The 20,668-nt window shown below is 45.4% G+C and overlaps 1 protein-coding gene across 1 annotated transcript in view; it reads right to left on the reverse strand.

Annotated features, from left to right (window-relative positions):
* Positions 1-9,668: 9,668 nt before the first annotated feature.
* CCDC50 (coiled-coil domain containing 50) overlaps positions 9,669-20,668 on the reverse strand; it is a 39,644-nt gene continuing 28,644 nt past the window's right edge. Inside the window, exons 7-13 of the mRNA XM_086468322.1 lie at positions 16,981-17,685; positions 14,159-14,265; positions 13,501-13,545; positions 12,865-12,969; positions 11,839-11,918; positions 10,676-10,773; positions 9,669-9,688 (exon numbers count right to left, since the gene is read on the reverse strand). Of these exons, the coding sequence (XP_086324448.1) occupies positions 9,669-9,688; positions 10,676-10,773; positions 11,839-11,918; positions 12,865-12,969; positions 13,501-13,545; positions 14,159-14,265; positions 16,981-17,685 (1,160 nt within the window). The remainder of the gene's footprint in view (positions 9,689-10,675; positions 10,774-11,838; positions 11,919-12,864; positions 12,970-13,500; positions 13,546-14,158; positions 14,266-16,980; positions 17,686-20,668) is intronic.

The following is a 20,668-nucleotide window of genomic DNA, read 5'->3' on the forward strand; positions in this document are numbered from 1 at the left end:
TTTCCAGTAGGATGAGCTGGCTGGGTTTGCTAGCAGACTAGAAAATTCACTTAGAAACCCTTGTTCCTGATGCCTCTGTTAGCCTTTGGAGAGGAGACTGCAAGCAACCTCTTCCTCCAGATATGCCTGTACACTTTATGGTAGGGAAGTTCCTGGACATTAACATGCACCCTCAGGCTGGCTTTCAGCAGTTCATCAGTTGTGAGTAATTAACAAGTAAATAAAAATACACAAGTGAAGTGCTGGAGCGGGGTTTGTGTGTCCCTTGACAAGCTGAGCCTTCTTGGGACAGTGTGCAGTGTGGCAGCTAGCAACCAGTGGTGGGAATAAACCTAGTGCAGCTGGACATCTCCTCCTCTTCCCAAACACCACCTTCCCCTGGTAAACCTCCAACTGCTGTATCAGTAACTGTTAAAACCACAAATCAGTTCTTTTCCAGTCTCACTGGGACAAGGCTCATGCTCCCCAAGCATCCTCTGGCAACATGCATATGCATGCCTGTGTCATCGCCCTCTGGACACTGCCTGTACCTGGGGAGGATGAAGAGGGGAGGAAGGCAGCAGCATGGAGCACACTTTGGGTAAGCAAGTGCCCACTCCAGCTCCACGCTCAGCCTAGGGAGGGGAATGGTAGTATGCTTTTGCACCGCTCACCTGGGCGTAAACCCTGTTAGTGAGACATGCACGTGTTCCTCTGACTCATAATTAGGCGCTGCATATGTCAATCATGTTTTAATAAAAATGAGACACCATCCAAATCTAAAATAGCCAAGAAAAAATTGTCCTGTGATGCGGCATTACACTGTTTATACATAAATAGAAATCATGTGGTGAAACCAGCTAGGGGCCAGTTGTGCCCGTGTTTGAAGGGTGGCCTTGAAAGGACATGAGGTGAGTCACCGAGGTGGAGTTAGGATGTCCGTTTTGGGGGAAAAGGGCAGGACAGGGAAGCTATTACTAAGGCAAAAGCAGTGCTAGGGGAAAGGAGACTGTGAAAACTGAGGTGTCAGTATTCATAGCTGCTGCTTACCATCAACAACATGAAATAGGAGCAGGTTTTGGCATAGCCGCTTGGGTGCTTGTCTGGAGCACTCTGGGTCAGAGAAGCACAGACATTCAACAACTACCCAGCTGCCAGAGTCAAGTGCTGCACTTGATTTAAACTTAGTTTGCAGTCTGATCCTAGGTCTCATTTACTAACTCTGTTTTATCATTAACTGCCAGGAACTCTGGCCAGTGTGAAGCAGGATAAAACAGATGGACTCCAGGTGCTGTTCAAGGATCACTGTCTCTGAAAGAACAAATCATGGTGATGGACACACGTACCTCTGACCTGAGATAGCTGGTTGGTGCCAGGAGCTCCACTTCCATGCATGCTGTAACGCACCACGTCTCTGGGAAATGAACTGGGAATGGTACCTTGCCCTGGTTTTGCCTGGAATAAAGTTAATTTTCTTCCTAGTACCTGGTACAGTGCTGTGTTTTGGACTTAGGACGAGAATAATGTTGAATTTTTAGTTGTTGCTAAGCAGTGTTTATATTAATCAAAGACTTCTCAGCTTCTCATACTGCCCTGCCAGTGGAGGCTGGGAGTGCACAAGAAGCTGGGAGGGGACAACACAGCAAGGACAGCTGACCCAAACAAGCCAAAGAGCTATTCCATACCATATCACATCATGCCCAGTATATAAACTAGGTGGAGTCGGCCAGGGGACACCATGGTTCAGGGATTGGCTGGGCATCAGTCAGCAATTGTGCTGTACATTCTATTGTTATTATTATTGTTACTATTATTTTCCCCTTGCTTTTATGTCCTATTAAACCGTCTTTATCTCAACCCACGAGTTTTACTTTTTTTTTTTCCAATTCTCTCCCACATCCCATGGCAGGGGTGGGAGGGGGAGCAAGCAAGCAGCTGCGTGGTGCTTAATTGCCAGCTGGCGTTAAACCACAACAAACGTACATACCACATGTACTACACCAAGTCATTTGGATTTCAGATCCCCCCGCCTGTTTCAGCTTTGGGTTGCTCTGCAGCCATGGTTTGCCTTGTGAACAAGAGGAGCATCAGCTCCAGATAAAGAGATTCGCTCGCCAGCATCTGCTCCTAACGTAAAGCGTGAACTAGCACACAACACCTCAATTTAGCTCTGGCTGTCCACCTGGCCATGAAAAGCCATTTATCTGTTGTGTGTGAACACCTCCTGCCCTGCGGTTCCTACCACAGGCAGCCTGTAAGCAGGGCTCAGCCCTCCCAAGCCATAAGCAGCACACCCTGAAGTCCTTGTGGGCAAGAGCCCTCACTTACACAGCATGAACCAGGGTGGAAGATGAGCATCTGTACATGTGCACAGGTGGGAGATGGCAGCTGCCACCTGCAACTCCTACCTTGCAGTACAGGATGAGGCAGCTAGGCTGCTGGTAATCAGTGACCGTGACTTTAAGCAGTCTTCTCTGGTTTACCTTCTCTCACACGTGGAAGATAACTGAGGAACCTCGATCCCTCGCCAACGGCACAATAGATAGCCAAACACATCCATACAGTTTGAGCTCTGCATGTGACTTGGAAACCCAAAGATCAGCAATTCCTCCGATACAGTAAAAAAAGAAGAAAAAAAAATGCCCAGGGGATCTTCAGCGTCCCTTTTGTGGTTCCCACATACAGTCCTCTATGTGCACATCCCTGCAGCAGGTGAAAACTGCTGCTCAGGGCTCCAGCTGGCCCCCCTCCCACCACAGCCTAATGCTTCAACAAGTGCCAAGGCTGGCATGAAAGAAGCCTTTCAAAGAAAACAGACCAAGCCAGTCACTTCAGACAAGAGGCTGCAATAGGTTGTAAGTTGGCAGAGCTCTTGGCACTTCTGAGTGCACTGTTTTTACAACCAGGCTCTTTTACTGCTAGCCCTGTCCTAGTATTTTTAATTCTCTAACTGTTTTGCCGCTCCCTACCTCCACTCCCTGCTAATACCTAAGGGACCCCGAGACAGAGGTGGTAGGAGTCAAAAACAACATAAAGGCATTTGAAAGCACTGGGGTAGTGCTAATCAAGTGCCCAAACTGAGCTCAGTTGAGTCAGAGCACTCACTCCTGCACAGACCCAAGCTCCCAGGGAAGGAAAGCCCCTGGCCCACAGAAGGGCAGCCTGGTGCACCCTGCAGTGGGGTGTGAAGGGGCTCTCTGCTCCCCTATGCAATAGTTATACTTGGCAAGAAGAGGGAAATGAGTAAATAAACATTTAAGAAAGGTTTGGACTAAAGATCCAGAGTTTATAGTTAGTAACCTCCCTTTTATTTTAGCATGTTCAGTCACAAACTGAATTCGTGACATGGAAATGGCTTCGTGTCTGCTCATGTTTGAGCTGTATGTGGCTGCACCTTCAGCTGATGCCTTTGAAGACATCAGTCACAGGGCATTTGCCATGTTTCCTTCTTGCCTTCCATCCCACCACTGTAAGTGGGAGTTGTTCTTGGGAAGCTTCAAGCAGGCTTTCTGCAAACTGAAAAGCTCCGTTAACAAGAAAGAAAAAAAGGTATCTTACCCTCGCAATTAATTATACTGCTTTATTTTTCAGTATCACAGTCTCAGGAAATGAAACAGCCCAGATCCTTTCCAAGATATTACACAGCTTTTTTTTTTTTTCCATCTCTCTGACCACAAAATAATCAAATTAAATACAAATTTGTTGTTTTGCTACATCTATTATATTGGAAGAACATAATTATTGGTAGAAGCAGCTGAGCTTCAGGAGCCAAGGGTGAAACAGTGTTGTTTTCTCTTGCTCTTGTGTAACCCACTTCCGTGTTTCCAGAAAAGTACAGAGAGGGACAAAAGGATGTGGTGGATAACAAAACACAGCTGTTTATTGAACGAAATGAGGCAAGGCAATGTTCCCTTTACATTCAATGAGAATTCAGGAGTATGAAGCAAAACATGCTATACACACACGTGGACATGATACTTTGGTTAAATGTCATTCAGAAGTTCTATGCCAAACCTGGTAAAATTATAGAGTGAACAGTCAAAAATAAAAAAAATAGGCTTGCATAGACGGATTATTGTCAGTGCACAATTTATATTTAAGGATTAGCTGTTGCAACGCAGGGTACACTTGCAGCTCTCCAGAATTTAAGCCTTCTGACTAATCCATCTCATCGCATGGCTAATATTTAGATTCAACAGGCTGAAAGTTAATCCTGAAGAGCTAAATGAGACAACTGCAGTTATTTCTCTGAGGCAATCAACTGTATTGCAGTGCACAGATGCAGCTGCAGACACACTGTGGAGTCTACTTAGAGTGAACACTGATACAGTGGAACTCATTTACTGTGAAGTAGAAAATACTCATTTGTGTGCCACTGTCCTCTCTGGGATTCTCCTGGAAGAGCCCAAACTGCACCGCTAAGCCTTGCCCTGTGCTACTCATGGGGAGGAGGTAGCTGTTGATACCTCCAGCCCAGAAGCTGAGGGCAGTGCAGCTTCTCAACACAAAACCTGTGTCTGGCAGCCTGTCCTGGGCATAGCAGTCCAAGTGGGGCTTGTGTGCAGCCAGAGCCCCCACGGCAGTGCTGCACAGCCAGAAATGTGCTACAGCACACATTTTAAAGAGTACACTAAACTGGGATCTCTGTAGGTTTACTCCTGTCCTTCGCAACAAAAAAAAGATAAGGTGCCTGTGGTATACATCATGCAAGGGGCACGGCTGTGCCTCAGCGCTGTATCCCACATCCACCTCCAAAAGCAACTGCAAAACTAAGTGCTGAGCATCTTGACAAAGTGGGGCAAAATCGACTGTCCATCGGCTGGGGACGGATATAGGGAAGAGTAAACCTCAAAGCCACCCCCAGATGGGGATTCCTGCTGCAGCACCCTCCTGGCATCCCTGCCAGGAGCAGGACAGCAGAGAGCTCAGCCACCCATCAGTCCATAATATGAGCTGTGCTTCGTTTCCTACTGCATCTCACACAGCCTGGCAGTGTCAGTGCTGTCTGGAGGAACGGCAGGAGCAATCTGCTCGGGTTGACAGACACCCAGGAGATCATTCTATGCAAGAAGCCATGAGCTTCATGGACTGTCTGCGCTAGATTACAAGAGTGTAAACTAATTAGGGGAATCCTCACACTATCTCCAAGTGCTCCCCTTTATATATAAATTAGCAATCCACAGTTAGTTTGCATACAGATTAACATGAATTAAAATAAAAACCTTGATAATAAAAATATATAATATACACATTGATCAATAGCAATAAACTGAATGAAAAAACCAGACCGTAACAGTGGCTGTAATTTGGCACAAAATAAAAATGCACAAAGGTCTAGCACTGTAAAAATAAAAATCCTTTTTTTTTTCCCCCTAAGTAAGAGGAAGTTATTAATCCTGATTCAAATCCTGACAGGAGGGAATGCAGAGATATAAAAATACTGTACATACAAGATCCCTTACACTGAGTGGAACAGACTGCAGCAATTTGTAACTTCTGTCCTTCTTCCCCAAGAGGAGAAATTCAATGATGAGACTTCACCTATCCCCTAACAGCTGATATTTTCCCACCCACTAAGTTCAAAACCATGAAGTTCTTTAAAAAAGACGAGATTAACCTGTTGGATCTATCCATGTGACGACAACCACTTCTCACTGCAGGAAGCTGTACAGTCGACATTAAGACAGTGTTTCATAGCAAGGTGACTCAGATCAGCCTGCTGAAGACATCGAGTATCCCTGCATGTAAGGCACAATCACTGGGGTTCGCCCAACCTCTCTTCTGCAGTCCATTGTGCTTCGGACGGAGGCAAGGAGGTGGCTAGAGCTCTTGCTGGTGAGATGTGCCTACTATGGAGATTAGGAAGTGCCAGGATTTCATGGTGAGAAATCTTCCACATGCTGCCTGTTGCCTTGTTCATGTACAGAGTCAGAAAGGGATGTAAGACCTCAATGACCTGGGCAGGGGTCCCAGCAAGGGCTCCGACATGCTATTAAATCCAGAGCAAAACTACAGGCAAAGCTACTAAACCTTGGCAAGAGAAGACAAGGAAAAAAAAGTTACTTAAACGTTCTTCTGTCACAGAAAGGAAATATCACTCTGTTTCTTTTTTAAAAGTCAACTTCACTGTGCCTCTTTCCAGGAACACGCATGCAAGGTGCTGGTTTTGCATCTTGCCTAGACAAGCTGCATCTTCTTGATTCTCAGCAGAACCATGGCTGCTGAGCCTCAAGATGAACGGGCTCCTTGTTCATCCATTATCTTAACTCAACTCCTGTTGACTTCAGTGGGACCATGGAATCTCCTTCCAGAAGTGGTCACTAAACACGCAAGTCCAGCTGCAACCTTTGCCTCAGGAAATCTCTAACCTGCTAACTGCATGAGGCCCGCAAGGTATATTAGATGAACTATTGCTCTGTTTATGCCCCATTTACTAGATGCTTTCCTCAGCTACCATTCCTAGCTTTCCTCTTTCTAGTTCCTCTTTCTCTCGATAGGTGTCAGTCCCTTCTAACAAAACCTCAAGGTCCTCCTTTTCACAAGGGCTATGGAAAAATGAAACAGGAGAAACACTTAAAAGGGACAGCAGATGAATAAAGGTAGGAATTAAGAATAAAAAAGTAAGGACTAAGGGAGGACATAGAGCAAAGCAACCCATAAAGCATTCAGCACTCCCTGAAGGCATCCAAGGAAGCAGGAGATGCTCCTGGGATACTTCCCTTGGGCTCTCACCTCTTGGTGCCGTGGCTGGAGAGCTTGGCTGGCCTGAGGAGACCATTAAGGAGATCCTGCAGCTCCACAGAGCAGGCACTGAGGTGTTCACTTCACCCAGCTTCCAAACAAAATCACCCAGAGTTTTCTCTCATACCATTTCCACTCACTCCCACTGAAGTCAACAACTTGGATACTCCCAAGCATCCCTCCTGATAGGTTCTTCAAATGTCAGCAGGCTCAGGGCCTTCCTGACTTTTCTGACTAGAATAAGGCAGAAGTTACATCAGCACAAGAAAGTCCATCACAACCAGCCACAGAGGCTCAGGGAGCGCTGAATTCCTAGTTGGTGGTTTCTCCTTGCCTTGTGCAGAGGGTCACCATTTTTCCCCATGCACAGTGAGTACAAAGCACAACCACTTTCTGATTTAGCAGGATTTTTCGCCATCCAGTTTTCACAGGTGCACCAGATGATACAAGCAGCAGGGACTGGGCTGGGGTATTTGTAGAAGTATATGAAAATCCCACCAGGCATCCATTTCACCACAATAAATACACTCTGATGGCAATGGCAGGGGAAAAATCCACAAGAAAAAAATTCAGCAGTAGAAATTTTGACTGTTACATGAAATACAAAAATAATTTTTTATAAAATAAAATCATTGCAGATGAGGTTGCCACATGGGCCCAAGTTATCAAATAAAAAAAGAAAAAAAATACAGTCTATGTTGTTCTTTTTCCAGATCCTTTAAAACAACATTAACACTTCTGAATGGACAGAGATGGAACGACAACAGGGCACAAGGCAAGGACAGTAAAATCTAGCCACTGGCTGGGATATTTCCTGAGAAGCAGCAAGCAAGGAAGAGCTTGCGAGTCACATAAGGGCTCATGCAGGTGAGCAAGCTCGCAGTCTGGAAATAAAGCATATGCAGCTAACAGGATGCTGCCAATGCACAAGGTCCTATCTTACAAGATTTTTGGCTAGTGTATGCCTGGAGCAGAGGTCTATCAGGGGTTATCTGGTTCTCCACAGGTAGTGAACTGCTGCCAACATCCCAGTGGGGGTAGGAGATGGAAGTTTCTTGGCTTGTTAGTCAAGGCAAGACAAGGGCTTGTGCTGTGGTATTAAACGTGCCCTTGTAACTTTACAACAAAAGAAGTTGCCTTGTCTTCCTAGAGATATGTCTCAGTAACTATCCTGACCAAGGACAACAGCCAAGCTTAAAGCCTTACAGCTGTCTTGTGGCTTGAATGGTGGATGCAAGAGCAGAGAGCCATGATCTCTTCCAATTTCCTATCAGTGCCACCATGGGCTCTCCACAAAGCTCTACAGAGCTGTCAAGGCCCCCCTCCCAAACGGATCAGTGGTGAGGACAAGTACAGACATGGCTCTGCCTCCTCAGCAAAGCAAGCAGCAGAATTGCAGCTGCTAGCAGAAGACAAAGAGCATGGTAGGACAGATTCAGTGCTGGGCATTAAGGAAACTGGGCTGCAGGGGCAATGCGGCCAGGCCTGCTGCCATGAACTGGACTGGCAAATGAATAACTAGCCTGTACTGGCCGAATGGACTCCAAGCCAGCATCCAGATGCTCAGCTTTGTAGTTTAGAAATGCACCTGAAAAAAATGGAAAAAAAAAAAAGAAGATTAAAAAGACAAAAGAATTGAAATGAAAGCAGGCCAAGGGAAAAGGCTACTTGTTTGTGCAAGAGAAGAATGGTTTTCAGAGTGGAGGGAAAACAAGCCATCAAAAACAAACAAAAAAAAAGTATCAGTCACTGCATGGGCAATCTATACAGACAACTTACACTTGCAGACTCTGCTATGCCCTAGAGAGCAATAGTTGTATCCCAACTGAAGTCTGCCTGGGGTGCTGGATGGAGCAGTGTGGAAGGGAGGCAGTCAGCACAGACAGTATGTGGACTGTTCAACACTCAGTGTCTACCTCGAAGTTGCCTGTAACTGTAGATTTTGGATTCAATGCTCAATGCCCACAAGGCCCTCTAAGCCCCATGTCTCCAAGAGATATGCAGGTTCAGACACAAGTTACTGTACTCAAGTGCATCAGCAACGGAGCTAGGAGTTACAGTAGTTCCTACTTGGCTTCAGTGAAATTCCTTGGCTTCTACCACACCAAAGCTCAAAGCAGGTGACCACAGAGGTCCCTTCAGGCATTTAAATCTGTTTGTATGATTCTTCCCAATCCACAACTCACAGCTTCATCAGCTCCCTGGCACGTCTTAAAAGTCATGCACACAAGGTCTAATTTCAGCTGAAACTGTATTTCCTCTTAACTGTTCTAGCCTATATCCTGGAGCTAAATTCCTGGTTACACACTACCCAGATAGCTGGAAACCCTAGAAAGAAATACAGCAGTTCAGAAATTTTGTTCTATTGGCAATTTCTCCCTCACCAGTCCCAGGTTTTGGCTTTTGCTGGTGTATGTTATGAAGATCCTCTCTCCTTCCCGCAAGCTATCTTGACTGTCAGGTTGGCTCAGCTGTCCTATCCAGCACAGGAAGAAACACATTTCCTCTTATAACTCTCTCTGCTAAGTCATCCTAATATGGAAAGTACTTGTACTTCTGACATTCTGCTGCATTGACACAACCCAGCTCATATCTTGGATTTTCCTCTGTTGTACATGCATTTCTATTCGTCCTATTTGTCAAAGCTCCAGCCAAAGCTTAAAATAAAAATAAAAGGAAAGCTTCGAAAGAATACAAGAGGGAGCTGTTAAGACAGCTAGTTGGTTCACACAGCTCAGTGGCGGCTAGATTATACTGCACAGCTTAAGTCATCACATATGAGTAAGAAATTGAAACGAACAATGCTCCTTAATATGATGACACTTAAAGAGGAGATCCTGGGAGCGAAGGGTGGACCTCCCATTGGGTAAGGAATCGAGAAAGTTGCCTGGCAATTCCAGTAATGTTTGCTACAGAAGAGTCAGTACCAAAGCAAAGCCTAGCACAGCTTACTGCTTCCTACGGGAACCTGGAAAGCAAAACAGAAAGGAAAAAACTGTAAGAATAAATGCTGGTGAAGAAAATACTACCTGCAGCCATCTTTTACTTGTCCTGCCCTCCTGGATCTGTGTGACTTCCAGGGTACCAGTAAAATCAAATGTCAAAATGGGAACCGAATGTTACATTACTCAAACAAAAGGAAGGATAGATCCGCAAGATAGACAGAAATTCACATTTCTTCTAGGCTGTGGCTGCAGTGCCGTTCACATTACACAGTCTCACTACAGAAAATGGAACAAACACTGGGCTTACAGACTCTATAAAGTGCCATCAACTTTCCAGCTTGTTTGATGAAGACAGAATGCAAAAGTTAAAAGTGTCCACATTTAAGTCACAATCAGTGGAGCTGGAAGAAATCTGAGTGATTCCGTATAACTCTGGCTGCCGCCTTCCTCCCCAGAGACTCTACAGATAACACAGACAACTGGCATTCAGATTTAAAAACTGGGGGGATGACCCTAACCACACTGCTCTTGTGCCAAGTGATGTCAGGAAACAAGCCAACAAAGCAGTGCTGAGATGCTACAGGAATAAGCCTGTTCTCAGGACAAGCTTCTGTCTGATCATCCCATCTGCCTGCCAGACAGGTGATACTGTGAGGTTTTGTCTTGTATTGGATTGTTTGATACTAGTGAGTCACCTAAAACCCATCATGTCATTGTCTTCATGTTACTTCTCCTTCATTTGCTGCCTAGATTTAGTCATTCATCATTAAGAGATCACAGAGGACAAGCAGGGAGCAGTTTGACAAACCCAAGGCAAACCAATTCAGCTTTTTAGCCTCTCAGCCTGCAACGTGCTCAGCAAGTACAACTCAGACACTGACTGCTGGGGCAGTAATATCCATTCCTCTCTATTAGGACCTTTTTCAAACATCCTGCCCTGTAGGCTGCTTATTTGAGGAAAACAGCCCACAATAACCCAAGCGCTGGGGCAACCACAGGCTTGATCCTACCTTTCGGAGAGTGCTCAGGTTTGGGGATCTGGCGCAAGGGGCTGGGCTGGCTTGCGTAATACCGAGCGTGTTCAAAGTCATTGGGGAGAGGTTGTGACCTACCAAACACAGTGAAAAAGAATTGTTGGGAAAAAAAAAAACCTCAAAGGCATAATGGCATGGCAAAAGCAACATCTCAGCTGCCTGGTCTGTCCCTGTCAGTTTGATGGAAACTGTGTCTGGCCCAGACTTTCCACCTGCAGACCAGCTCTTCTGAGCACAGTCCATTACTGCTTCTGTGACAAGAAATGCACAGTATTTACTACTTCTCACGGACCGCTTTCGTTTAATAATTTTTTTCACGTTGTCAGGAAACTAAAAGATTTCCATTATGAAGTTTGATGCAAATCTCACTCAAAAGAGCAACATTTTAAAGTGTTTAATGCTTGTCCAGTTTTAACCTCAGAGTATTTTAATAAGATCTCTCTCCATATATGAATAAGTTCCTCCGCAGTCTCCACCTGCACACCTCATTTGTTGTTTCTTTTGCAAACTCAACAAGAATTTCTAGGCTCACATCTGGATTGGAAATCAAAGCCACCAGGGTCACTGCCATGGTTCAGTCCCTCAGAAAGAGAACCAGGCCAGGGTACTAAGTGATTCAGAAGCAGCACTGGGCTACAGCACGTTCCCATCAGCTCTGGGATGAGGTACCCCAAAGCATAACACACTTGCTTGCAGTGAGTGTCCACACGCAGCAGTGGAACAGTGTACAGGGCTTAACTGGGGAGCAGAGACCCAAGGGAGCAGCTGTGCAAATGCATCGTGATTACTTCTTCCTGCCCAGAGATGACATTTAGTTTCACATCCCCAGAAGCTATTTAACCCTCTCAATGTTTCCCTGCCATTTAACAAATGTCACTGCACAAGCTCATCAATCTCTGCCAGCACCAGGCAGGGAGACCGATACGGGCAAATGCCATGAGCACAGTGAGTGACGCATGTCACCGAACACCTCATGAGCTCTCTGCTCTCCATCTCTTTTCAGTGCTAAAACCTCTGCTCCCTACGAAGACCCCTGTGGGTGCATCAGGCTGGTTGCCCCACAACTCCTCACTAGGACTCAGCTGCTGAGCAGCTTCCTGACTGCATTTCCCCGTTTTTACCAGCCGGTTCAAGCTCACCTTGAAGGCCTGTCGCCTTTGTGTCGCTGAGTTTCAGGCCCTTCTTTTGACCTTGAGCGCGTGGACTCACTTGTATCATACTGCTGGGAAGAAGGGAAAGCAGCTCATTTATGTGCTTTGCAAGACACCAGTCAGCGCACTGAGGCTGCCACAGCTCCATGCAGTCATTTTGTGCTCAGTTTATACACACAGCTGACTACAGCCAGACATAAGTAAACAGCAGTATCAGGACTAGTCTCCAGTAAATGAAACTCAGCCTGGCTGAGCCAAACTATTTTTGCTCTGAATATGATACAGCACTGGCAGACCCAAAGCTGGGGTCGAATGCAGACAGTGTGTGATGACTGTGCACATGGCTGGGCTGAGCATGAGGGACCAGCTGCACACAGCTGCGCTCCTGCAACCACTCAAACACAGTAAGGAGGCTGAAAATAGAGCTACCTACAACTGGCTCCAATATTAACACAACACCCCTTTTAGCACCTTACCAGTGCGGACCATGAAATCAGTTTCCTATCACCTTCCACATCAGCTAGCCAAGCCTCTGTAGTATTACTCATACAAAACCCGAGGCTTGATACACTCAATACTTTCACTATAGAGACAATTTTATTACGAAGCACAGTGACAACTGGAGCAGCTGCATTGTCCTTATACCTGCAGTGCACAGACAGAACCAACTACTGCTTTTATACAGTCAGGATTTCAGCAGAGGGAAGACCCTGCACCAGGAGGACTGACAGACTGACAGTGCTCGAGGGAGGCCACAAGGTGCTGTGACATCCAGTGCCAACCTCTGAGGCCAGAGCCCAAGGCTTACCTTGCTCAAGGCTGAAGCCAAAAAACACCTCACCAAGGAGGTGGCTCCAAAAGCACCTGAAGCAGCTGAATAACAGGCAGGAAGACCCTTTGGATGCAAGAGTCTGCATCATTCCTTTGGCTCTCACCACACCCCCACAACTCCCTCTGGAAATGGGAATAACATTACAGCACTTCATTTGTGGCATCACTTGAAGCTTGACATACCTTCCAGTCTTGATCATGCCTCCTCTTTTCAAAGGAAGACTTTTCTCTTTCCTTCCCTTTCTTGAAAGCCTTTTTCTCCTCAGCCATCAAGAGTCGGGCAATTTCCTAGAAGGGAAAACACAGAGAACGTGTCAGATGGTTTTACTGCTCTCGTGGGTCTGAGTTATTTAAACCCTTTCCTACAGACAGCTGCTGAATGGGAAGGGTGCAAAGCCAGCACTCCACTCATTGTGTTCAGAATCAAGTGACAGAGCAGAATTAAGACTGACTACATGCACCATGCCCAGTGGATCCCTGATTCGCCAGCGCTGCATTTGTAGAGCCTTTCTGCCCTTTATTCCTTTTCCTTCAGTGTGACAGGGTTCATCTCACAGCATCTCTGACAGACTCCCTTGGGACTCAGTTACAAGACATGCTCTTACACAGCCATGGATTTCCTTCCTCTGCCATGGCTGCAGCAGGCAGCACAACACCTTGCTTGGCCAGCATTAGTGTATACACGAAAACCAGCTAGGAGCAAACCTGAGCTTCCCCTACAAGGACGGAAACGAACAACTAGGGGGTCAGAAGGGACAAGTGGGGTTTAGCAATTTCCACGAGTAAAGGAATACTGCAAACATTTGACTTATTGCTCACCTCATCTTGGGCTACTTGAGCTGCCTTCTGATCTGCCTCGTTAGCCTAAAAATACAAAAGAAAAAAAAAAGGAGGGGGGAGCAGGAGAAAAAGCAGAGACGCAAGAGTAACACCTCTGAATTATTCATACCTATTAACCTACTGGGTGGGGCAAGTAAGTGCCCGTACAAATACGCTGCCACGATCTCCAAAGATACTCAGCTAGCTCAATACTTACTTACCTCACAACCCAACACCAAACTGTCACTGAAGCTTTTCAGCTGAGTTTTGTCCTCGTCCATCTGCCAAGTCACACCACAACATATTGCCCACCCTGCTGCCCTCTCTTTCAAAGATGGGCAGTGGCCTGTCTCACTTCTGGGCTGATCACACTGACTACAGGCCATCTTCACCTCCCTGGAAACATTCATTTAATACCAGTCTGCTTCAATCGTTTAGTTTTTGGGTGTTTATTTCAGAAAATAGGGCTCTACTGGTTGGATGCCAGCTGTCACTCTGTCTCACAAACACACACAATACAAAGGTAATTATCAGAATGCACAGTAGCAAGACCTTAGGTCTTAAAGTCACTATCATATATAAGAGGTTTACAAATTAAATTTGTCATTGCTGGCTACCTTAGCTCCTTCGAGTTGACTAATGCATCCTCTCTACTTACCAGGAGCTCTTCCTCCTGCAGCTTCCGAGCAATCTCTGCATCAGACAACTCCTGTTCCCTTCGGGGTGTATCATACATGGCTTGCTGTGTGCCCCTCAACCTAATGCCTACAGAATTGTGAGAGAAAACCATCAATTCACCCGTTTCCCAAATGCTTTGGTAAGAAAATCCCCACCACCTTCTCAAAAGCCACCTGAAAAAGCCCCTACTCAAGGGAAGCAGAGACCACAACAGCATATCTGCCAGACACCTGCTTTGAGAGTACCTTTAGCTGAGCACACACCTTAGGGAGGTTTCTCTAAGCATATAGAAATATCTGATACACCACAACAAACAACTACATGGCAGAAGAGGCCATGGCCCTTGAATCAGTCTTTGCTGACACAGCAATGCTAGCAAAGGAATCATAATTTTTTCCGCACTCTGCATTGATACAGATACACTGGCAAAACTGGGCAGCAGAAAGCAGCCCAACATTTGTTACGGGCATGGCAGAGTCTGTAAACACACCTCTGGAGCAGCATGGGCTGCAAAAGCTGCCTGGGACAGACTCACATGAGCTTTCTGACAATTTCTTCCACAAGCTGACCCATGAATTTTAGAATTGCATAGCAAGAAAACAGCCAAGTAAACATTTTTGAAGTTCATACAAGGTTCAGTTCTTGTTTTGAGTATAAAGTTTTGTTTATCTGTGTTTATTTTAAAAGTTAAAACATGTCCAAGTGATTTACAATGTTACACTTTGAGAGACTCTCCATAGTCTATTTGTATCAGGCCATCAAAGAAGTCTCATCGTATTCCTGTTACAAAATGCATGACTTCACTCAATCTATGCCTTCTCCTTCTGTCTGCAGTCTGAACTGTATTGTTCAGGCTTCTCTAACATCTAAATGAGCTTTCTGCTTTCCAGATATGCATCTCTTTTCCACCCCAAACTCAGAAAATACATTTCACTCAAAACTTTCATGCCTCCAGCTAACAGCATTTGCACATTATAAATACCTGTTACACCTTACTGGGCTACCTATCAGTTTCCTTCCCATCAGGTAAGACAAAAGGGGAAAAAAAAAAAACAAGTAACCAACTGACCTTGAAAAAGTTTTCTGTGCATCTATTGACAAACTACTGTCACAGCACACCAAGCACCCTGAAGACTTCAAACTGCAGAGGGCCAGAGATCTCACGTGTCAACGCAGAACAAAACTGGAATAGGAAACTACCTCCTCTTCAGATATTAAAGGAGGTGTGTGTGGTTCTTTGCTTTTTGTTTTGTTTGAGTCAACTGAACAATGACCTTAAGCAATTAACATCCTTCTTACAAACTATCTTAGCATAAAAAGAGAAAACTTCAGCACTGGCATGTAATGGTTAAATGTATGACCTGGCCCTTCCCCGCACAGTGTGATCAACCCAAGCTGTGAAGAGCTGCAATCTCTGGCCAGCACAGAAACTCTGGCAAAAATCACCAGCTTGGTCACAGTTACATTATTCAGAGGGCTTCCAAGGTCAAGGTAAACACAGTTTTACCATGTTGGAATGAACAACAGAGTGGCTGACAAGCTCCCATAGACCATTGCCTCTATGAAGAATAAAAGTAAATTTCCAGCAATTGTTTGCTGCCCAGACGGGGGCTGATCTTTCTTCACACACTGATTGGTGCCAGGCTTCATTTGCTCAGAAGACAATAAACGTTACTTCCAAGTCACTTCTGCCTGCACTCAGGGGAGCACAAAGCCCACCATGACCACAGCCCACAGGAAGAGGATGTGAGCTTCTGGTATTTTGACTCAATGTGATGGGATACTGAGTCACTCAGACCCACACTGTATCAGGGCAAATCACAACCTACTGATTATATAAAGTCCTAGTTAACACCTTCCGCTTCCTCAAAGAAAACTTCTGCATGATGAAGACAATCATACAAATGAAGACAGGCACTATCATCCCCACCTTATCCAAGTGAAGACCAGTTATAGACAGCTTAAAGCACAAGCTTCCCATGCTGTGACAGACATAGATCCAAGTCTCTAACCTCCTACTTTTACTATGAGACAGGTCCCCCCCACTCCCAGTGTGGTTCTAAAAGCAGGAAGATGGATCTCTATCTTTAAAGCCCACTAGCCACAAGTACTACTGAACAACTACTACCGAACAACAAGAACTACACAGGTACACATTTCTTAGAAAAACTCACTTATACAGAATTTGACAAGAATCCCATCTTACAAATAGAGCCCAGCCAGACACCTAGTGCTACTACTGAACTTTGCCTGAAGTGAATCGATTATGTTGTCAGCAGGGTTTTCAACAGGGACTGGATGGAAATTGCTGGCTCGTTAGTGCTTAAGCAAACTGTCCTCGCTTACAGCCCTGCATCCCAAATCAACAAAACGTAAGTGTAACTGTAACCCCTGCTTTTTGGTGGTTTTGCTTTGTTTTTCTTTTCTTGTGCAAGTGGACCACAGCATGAAATTTATCATGAAAACAAAAGCTGGGGGGTGTGGTGTGGTGTGGGTTTTTTTTGTTTTGTTTTGTTTTTTTTTTTTAAACACATGGGATACCGAGAACACCATTTCCAACAATATCATCTTACTCATCCTCTCTGATAACATGGGACATGTCAGGAAATAAACAGAGCAAGAACACTAATTGATAAGAAGAATCTCCCTAAACAAGGGAGAAACCTAGGCACGATTCACTGTGTTTGCAGAGATACTGGAGATAAGCATCTTCAAAGAAACAACAGAGATTTCAGACACCAGGATGGGGCACGCAAAGGTCCATCCCCACATTTATGTACACCTTCCCCATCACTTGGTTACCTGAGTCTCGCTGGCAGCCTCCAACCTTTCCCTGGGTCACAGCATGTAGTGAGGGGGAAGGTCTCCTGTGTCCTGCCCTTTTGCAGTTTCTCTCTTCACCCCTCATATGATCATCTCTAAATTCAGCATCATGGAGCTTCTCATCATGCACTGTCCTGTGTGATGAGTGGCTCCAATGACGAGATTTGTGTTTTTCAGGGTGCACCAGCTGGCTGCCACCCCGATGCCAGGTCTCCTGCCCAGCCTCCAGTTCCACCTCAAGAAGAGGACAGTGTTTTTCTCTGTCTTGCCTTGTTGGCTTTCTGCCATGTCGTGCCTGGTCTGTGATTCCACGCTCTGATTCCAGGTCAAGACTGAGAGGTCTCCAAGCCTTCTCCCCGCTGGCTGCTCTCCTCTCCCGCAGCTCCCAGCTATTGCTGCGGTCACAGGCATCGCACTCAGCCTCTCTTTCCAGGTCAAGGCTGGGAGGTCTCCTGGACCTCCCCTCGCTGGCTGGTTTCCACTCCTGCTGATGGCCATTGCTGGCCTTGCTTGGTTGAGGAGACCTCTGATGATGCTCTGAGGGGGAACGCCTGCATTCGGAGGCACCATCGGACAAAGGCAAGGGCGCTTCTCGGTGCTCTCTCCGCCGGCGCGTGCGCCTGTCACCACTGCGTGCCCTCTGAGGCTCTGAAACCTGCTCTCTGGGATCACCCCAGGGGTGCTCTGAGCAACGGGGGGACAAATAAGGAGCAGGTTAGTGGTGCGGGGGTTAATGGTGGTTCAGCGAGGCCAGACTCACAGCATGCAGATGAGGGAGCCTGATGCAAGGAGAAGCTGGAAATGAGGGCAAAGCAGGACAGGACCAGAAAGAAGAACAACAGGGATATAATGTTTGCAGGATATAACAAGGAACAGAGCAAAACGGCAGCCTGGCTAGCAGCAGGGAAGCACGGGAGGCAACGGGGTTGGAACAGGAAGAACAGGTCCAGCCTGAAATCATGTCCCAGCACCCTGAAAGACAAGGACAAGCCAACATAGAGATGAAGGACTTCCAATCATGCCACTGGACTGAAAACCAGCCAGCAGAGCAGCTCATCTCCTGGTGACGTACCACTGCCACAGCATACTGAAACCACCAGGGAAACGCAAAGGAGGGTGCAAGGTACAGGTAAGGTCGGGAGGCAATGGTGACAGGGGAGTAAGGCCAGGAGAGGCCAAGCAGAGGGTCAGGTTGGATCCTGGTTTATGAGCACTGGTATCTTGCCCTGGCTTCAGGCACAAGGTTTTTCATCAGAAAAAACAGCCTCACCTAATGGGATAGGAAGACCCACATAAAGCAGAAGAGAAAGAGACAAGTGGGATGGGATTTTTTTTAAAAAAAGCAAGAACAAGATGGACAGCTGCGGCATCCAAGTGTCTTCCACCACAGACTGTCACAGATCTCTTGCAGACCCAGAAGTTTCAGGGCCTGCACATACTCATTGCCCAAATAGAAGTTTAGGCTCTGAGTACAGAGAGGGCTATGGAAATTTAAGGACAGGATAAGACTTCACAAAACCCAGGCTCCTGACCTCAGCAATGTAGCTGGGAAAGCCGCTTACTCAGCAGCTTGGCGGGGTTGTTTCCTCCGTACTTTCCAGAAAGCAGGTGGAAATTTTCTTTGCTTTTAGTTTCAGTAATAAAACTGACACAGCTCTGAGGATGCAGCAGTCTGCCTGTATACAAACTGCTGCTCAATTTATTTTCCAATCAACCTATTTGCTAAGAAAAATCATTTTACGAACTGAACTATTTTTTCTCTTCAGCAGTTTTTCAGAATGAAGGCATATTTCTGAAAAAAAAAAAAGAATTCCTTGAAGCAGAGGCTGATTTGAAGCAGAACTATGTATTAAAAAAACCCAGCAGCATAAGACTTCCCTCCTCCACTGCTGAGAGGTTTTTCTATAGTATTTTTTAAAAAATGTAAAATAGGTTTCACTGCACATGAACTGCATTCTGTTTTAATAAATAGTTCTGCCTTCCTTACAACCATCTAGATTTCAAAGGCGGGGGGAGGAGGGGGAAGACAACAAAACTGAATGTTCCCTTCAAGTCATTCTATTCAGAAAAAACTTTTCCAGAGCCAGCAAAAACACAGTCTACAGAAAATCCACCTTGAAAACAAATCTGTGTGACTTTTATCCAGAACAGGTATATTTTCAAAAGTGTAAGAACTGTAAGAGTAGCCACAGCAGTTCCTGTTAACTGGTTGGTTCTTCTGTTCAGCTCTAGATCATTCACAATTTACAGAAAACAAATATCCAATAAAACAACCTAAGTGACTTACTGAACAACAGAGACCAGAGCCTGAAAGCAAGAGTCAGTTTTTGAACAACACTAACAAGGGTCTAAGAATGAATTCAATTTTGTCATTAAGAAAAGATCAATAAACACAGAAGCAGAGAGCAGGAGAACACAAAAAAGCAGAGCACTGCCATGATGGGAAAGGATTGCTGCAGGTAACACAACAATGCCAGACAGCCTGAGCAGAGGATTTGCTTTTGGGGTATCTCAGGACTATTAACTCCTCAGCAGGCGCCAGTTCCTGCGGCACCTTCTGCAGGGGCAGTGTAAACACTCTAAGTCCTGGTGTTATTTTCTCAAGCAGCAAGTGACTGAGCAAATACAGAAATGTTTTTCATGGCACAGATACTCCTGGGAGGAACTCTGCCTTTTTTCCTATTTATTTTTCCACTTTTTAAGAGCTCAGATAGCTTTGCAGCAATAGCCCTAATCCACATTCTGCCTGGACGTGGATAAATTTTTATTCAGTCTCAAGACAGACTGAAACCCAAACAAAACAAGGGCCTTTTTTCATTTAAGTTCACAAGTAATGAGGATGATACAAACCAAGGATGCTGAAGCCTAATCAAATGGTGCCCAAGTATTTGAGAGGTTCCAGATCAATGGACTAGATGATCAAGGCATCAAAATCCACTCTAGTCTTTTCTAGCTTTTAAGAAGTGTGGATCAAGAGCAGCACTAATATGAATGGTCAGGCAAAACACCTTCCACGTGACTTCCGAGACTACACATTATTGCAGGAAGAAAAATTAGACGCACAAGATATCCTACTCTCCAAATCCACACCACAGTCTCACTTCAGAGAGTCACAAGCTTTTGTCAGCTGATTTCTGTTATGAAAATCCATCCTGTCCTACCATCTCTGCATGGCAACACTATTATCTATACGGTATTTTTTCAGGGACCTGTCGCATTTAGTTCTGAAAAACTGAAGTGTGGATTTGCCATAAGACTCCAAGATCAAAGACTTTCCCAGCTCCATACACATAGCAGGACTTGTGGTCATGAAGTTTCCACTTGGTTACTGTTTTGCACTTTGTGCTTTGTGTTTTGTTGGCCACCCTTGAACTTCTTCACAATTGAAACTAAAATACTTTGTGTAAGCTCAAATAAAAGACATTTAAAGTCACCAGTGGTATTGATGTTAAAATGAGAAATAAGAGGTTTGATCTTCATCTTCACAATCTGTTAATCAAAAGCAGTTTGTCTCTTCCCCACCATGTGGTTTGTTTGTTTGGTTGTTTTTTTTTGAAGAAAGAACAAGAACCACCACCAGTGCACAGCAAAGCCATCCCCAGATTGTTCCGTAATTAAACACACCCTGATTCTCTCCTCCCAATTTAAAGAAGATCTGCATTCAATC

This window comes from Leptosomus discolor, chromosome 7 (assembly GCF_034619465.1).
Source record: "Leptosomus discolor isolate bLepDis1 chromosome 7, bLepDis1.hap2, whole genome shotgun sequence".
Classification (NCBI taxonomy): domain Eukaryota; kingdom Metazoa; phylum Chordata; class Aves; order Leptosomiformes; family Leptosomidae; genus Leptosomus; species Leptosomus discolor.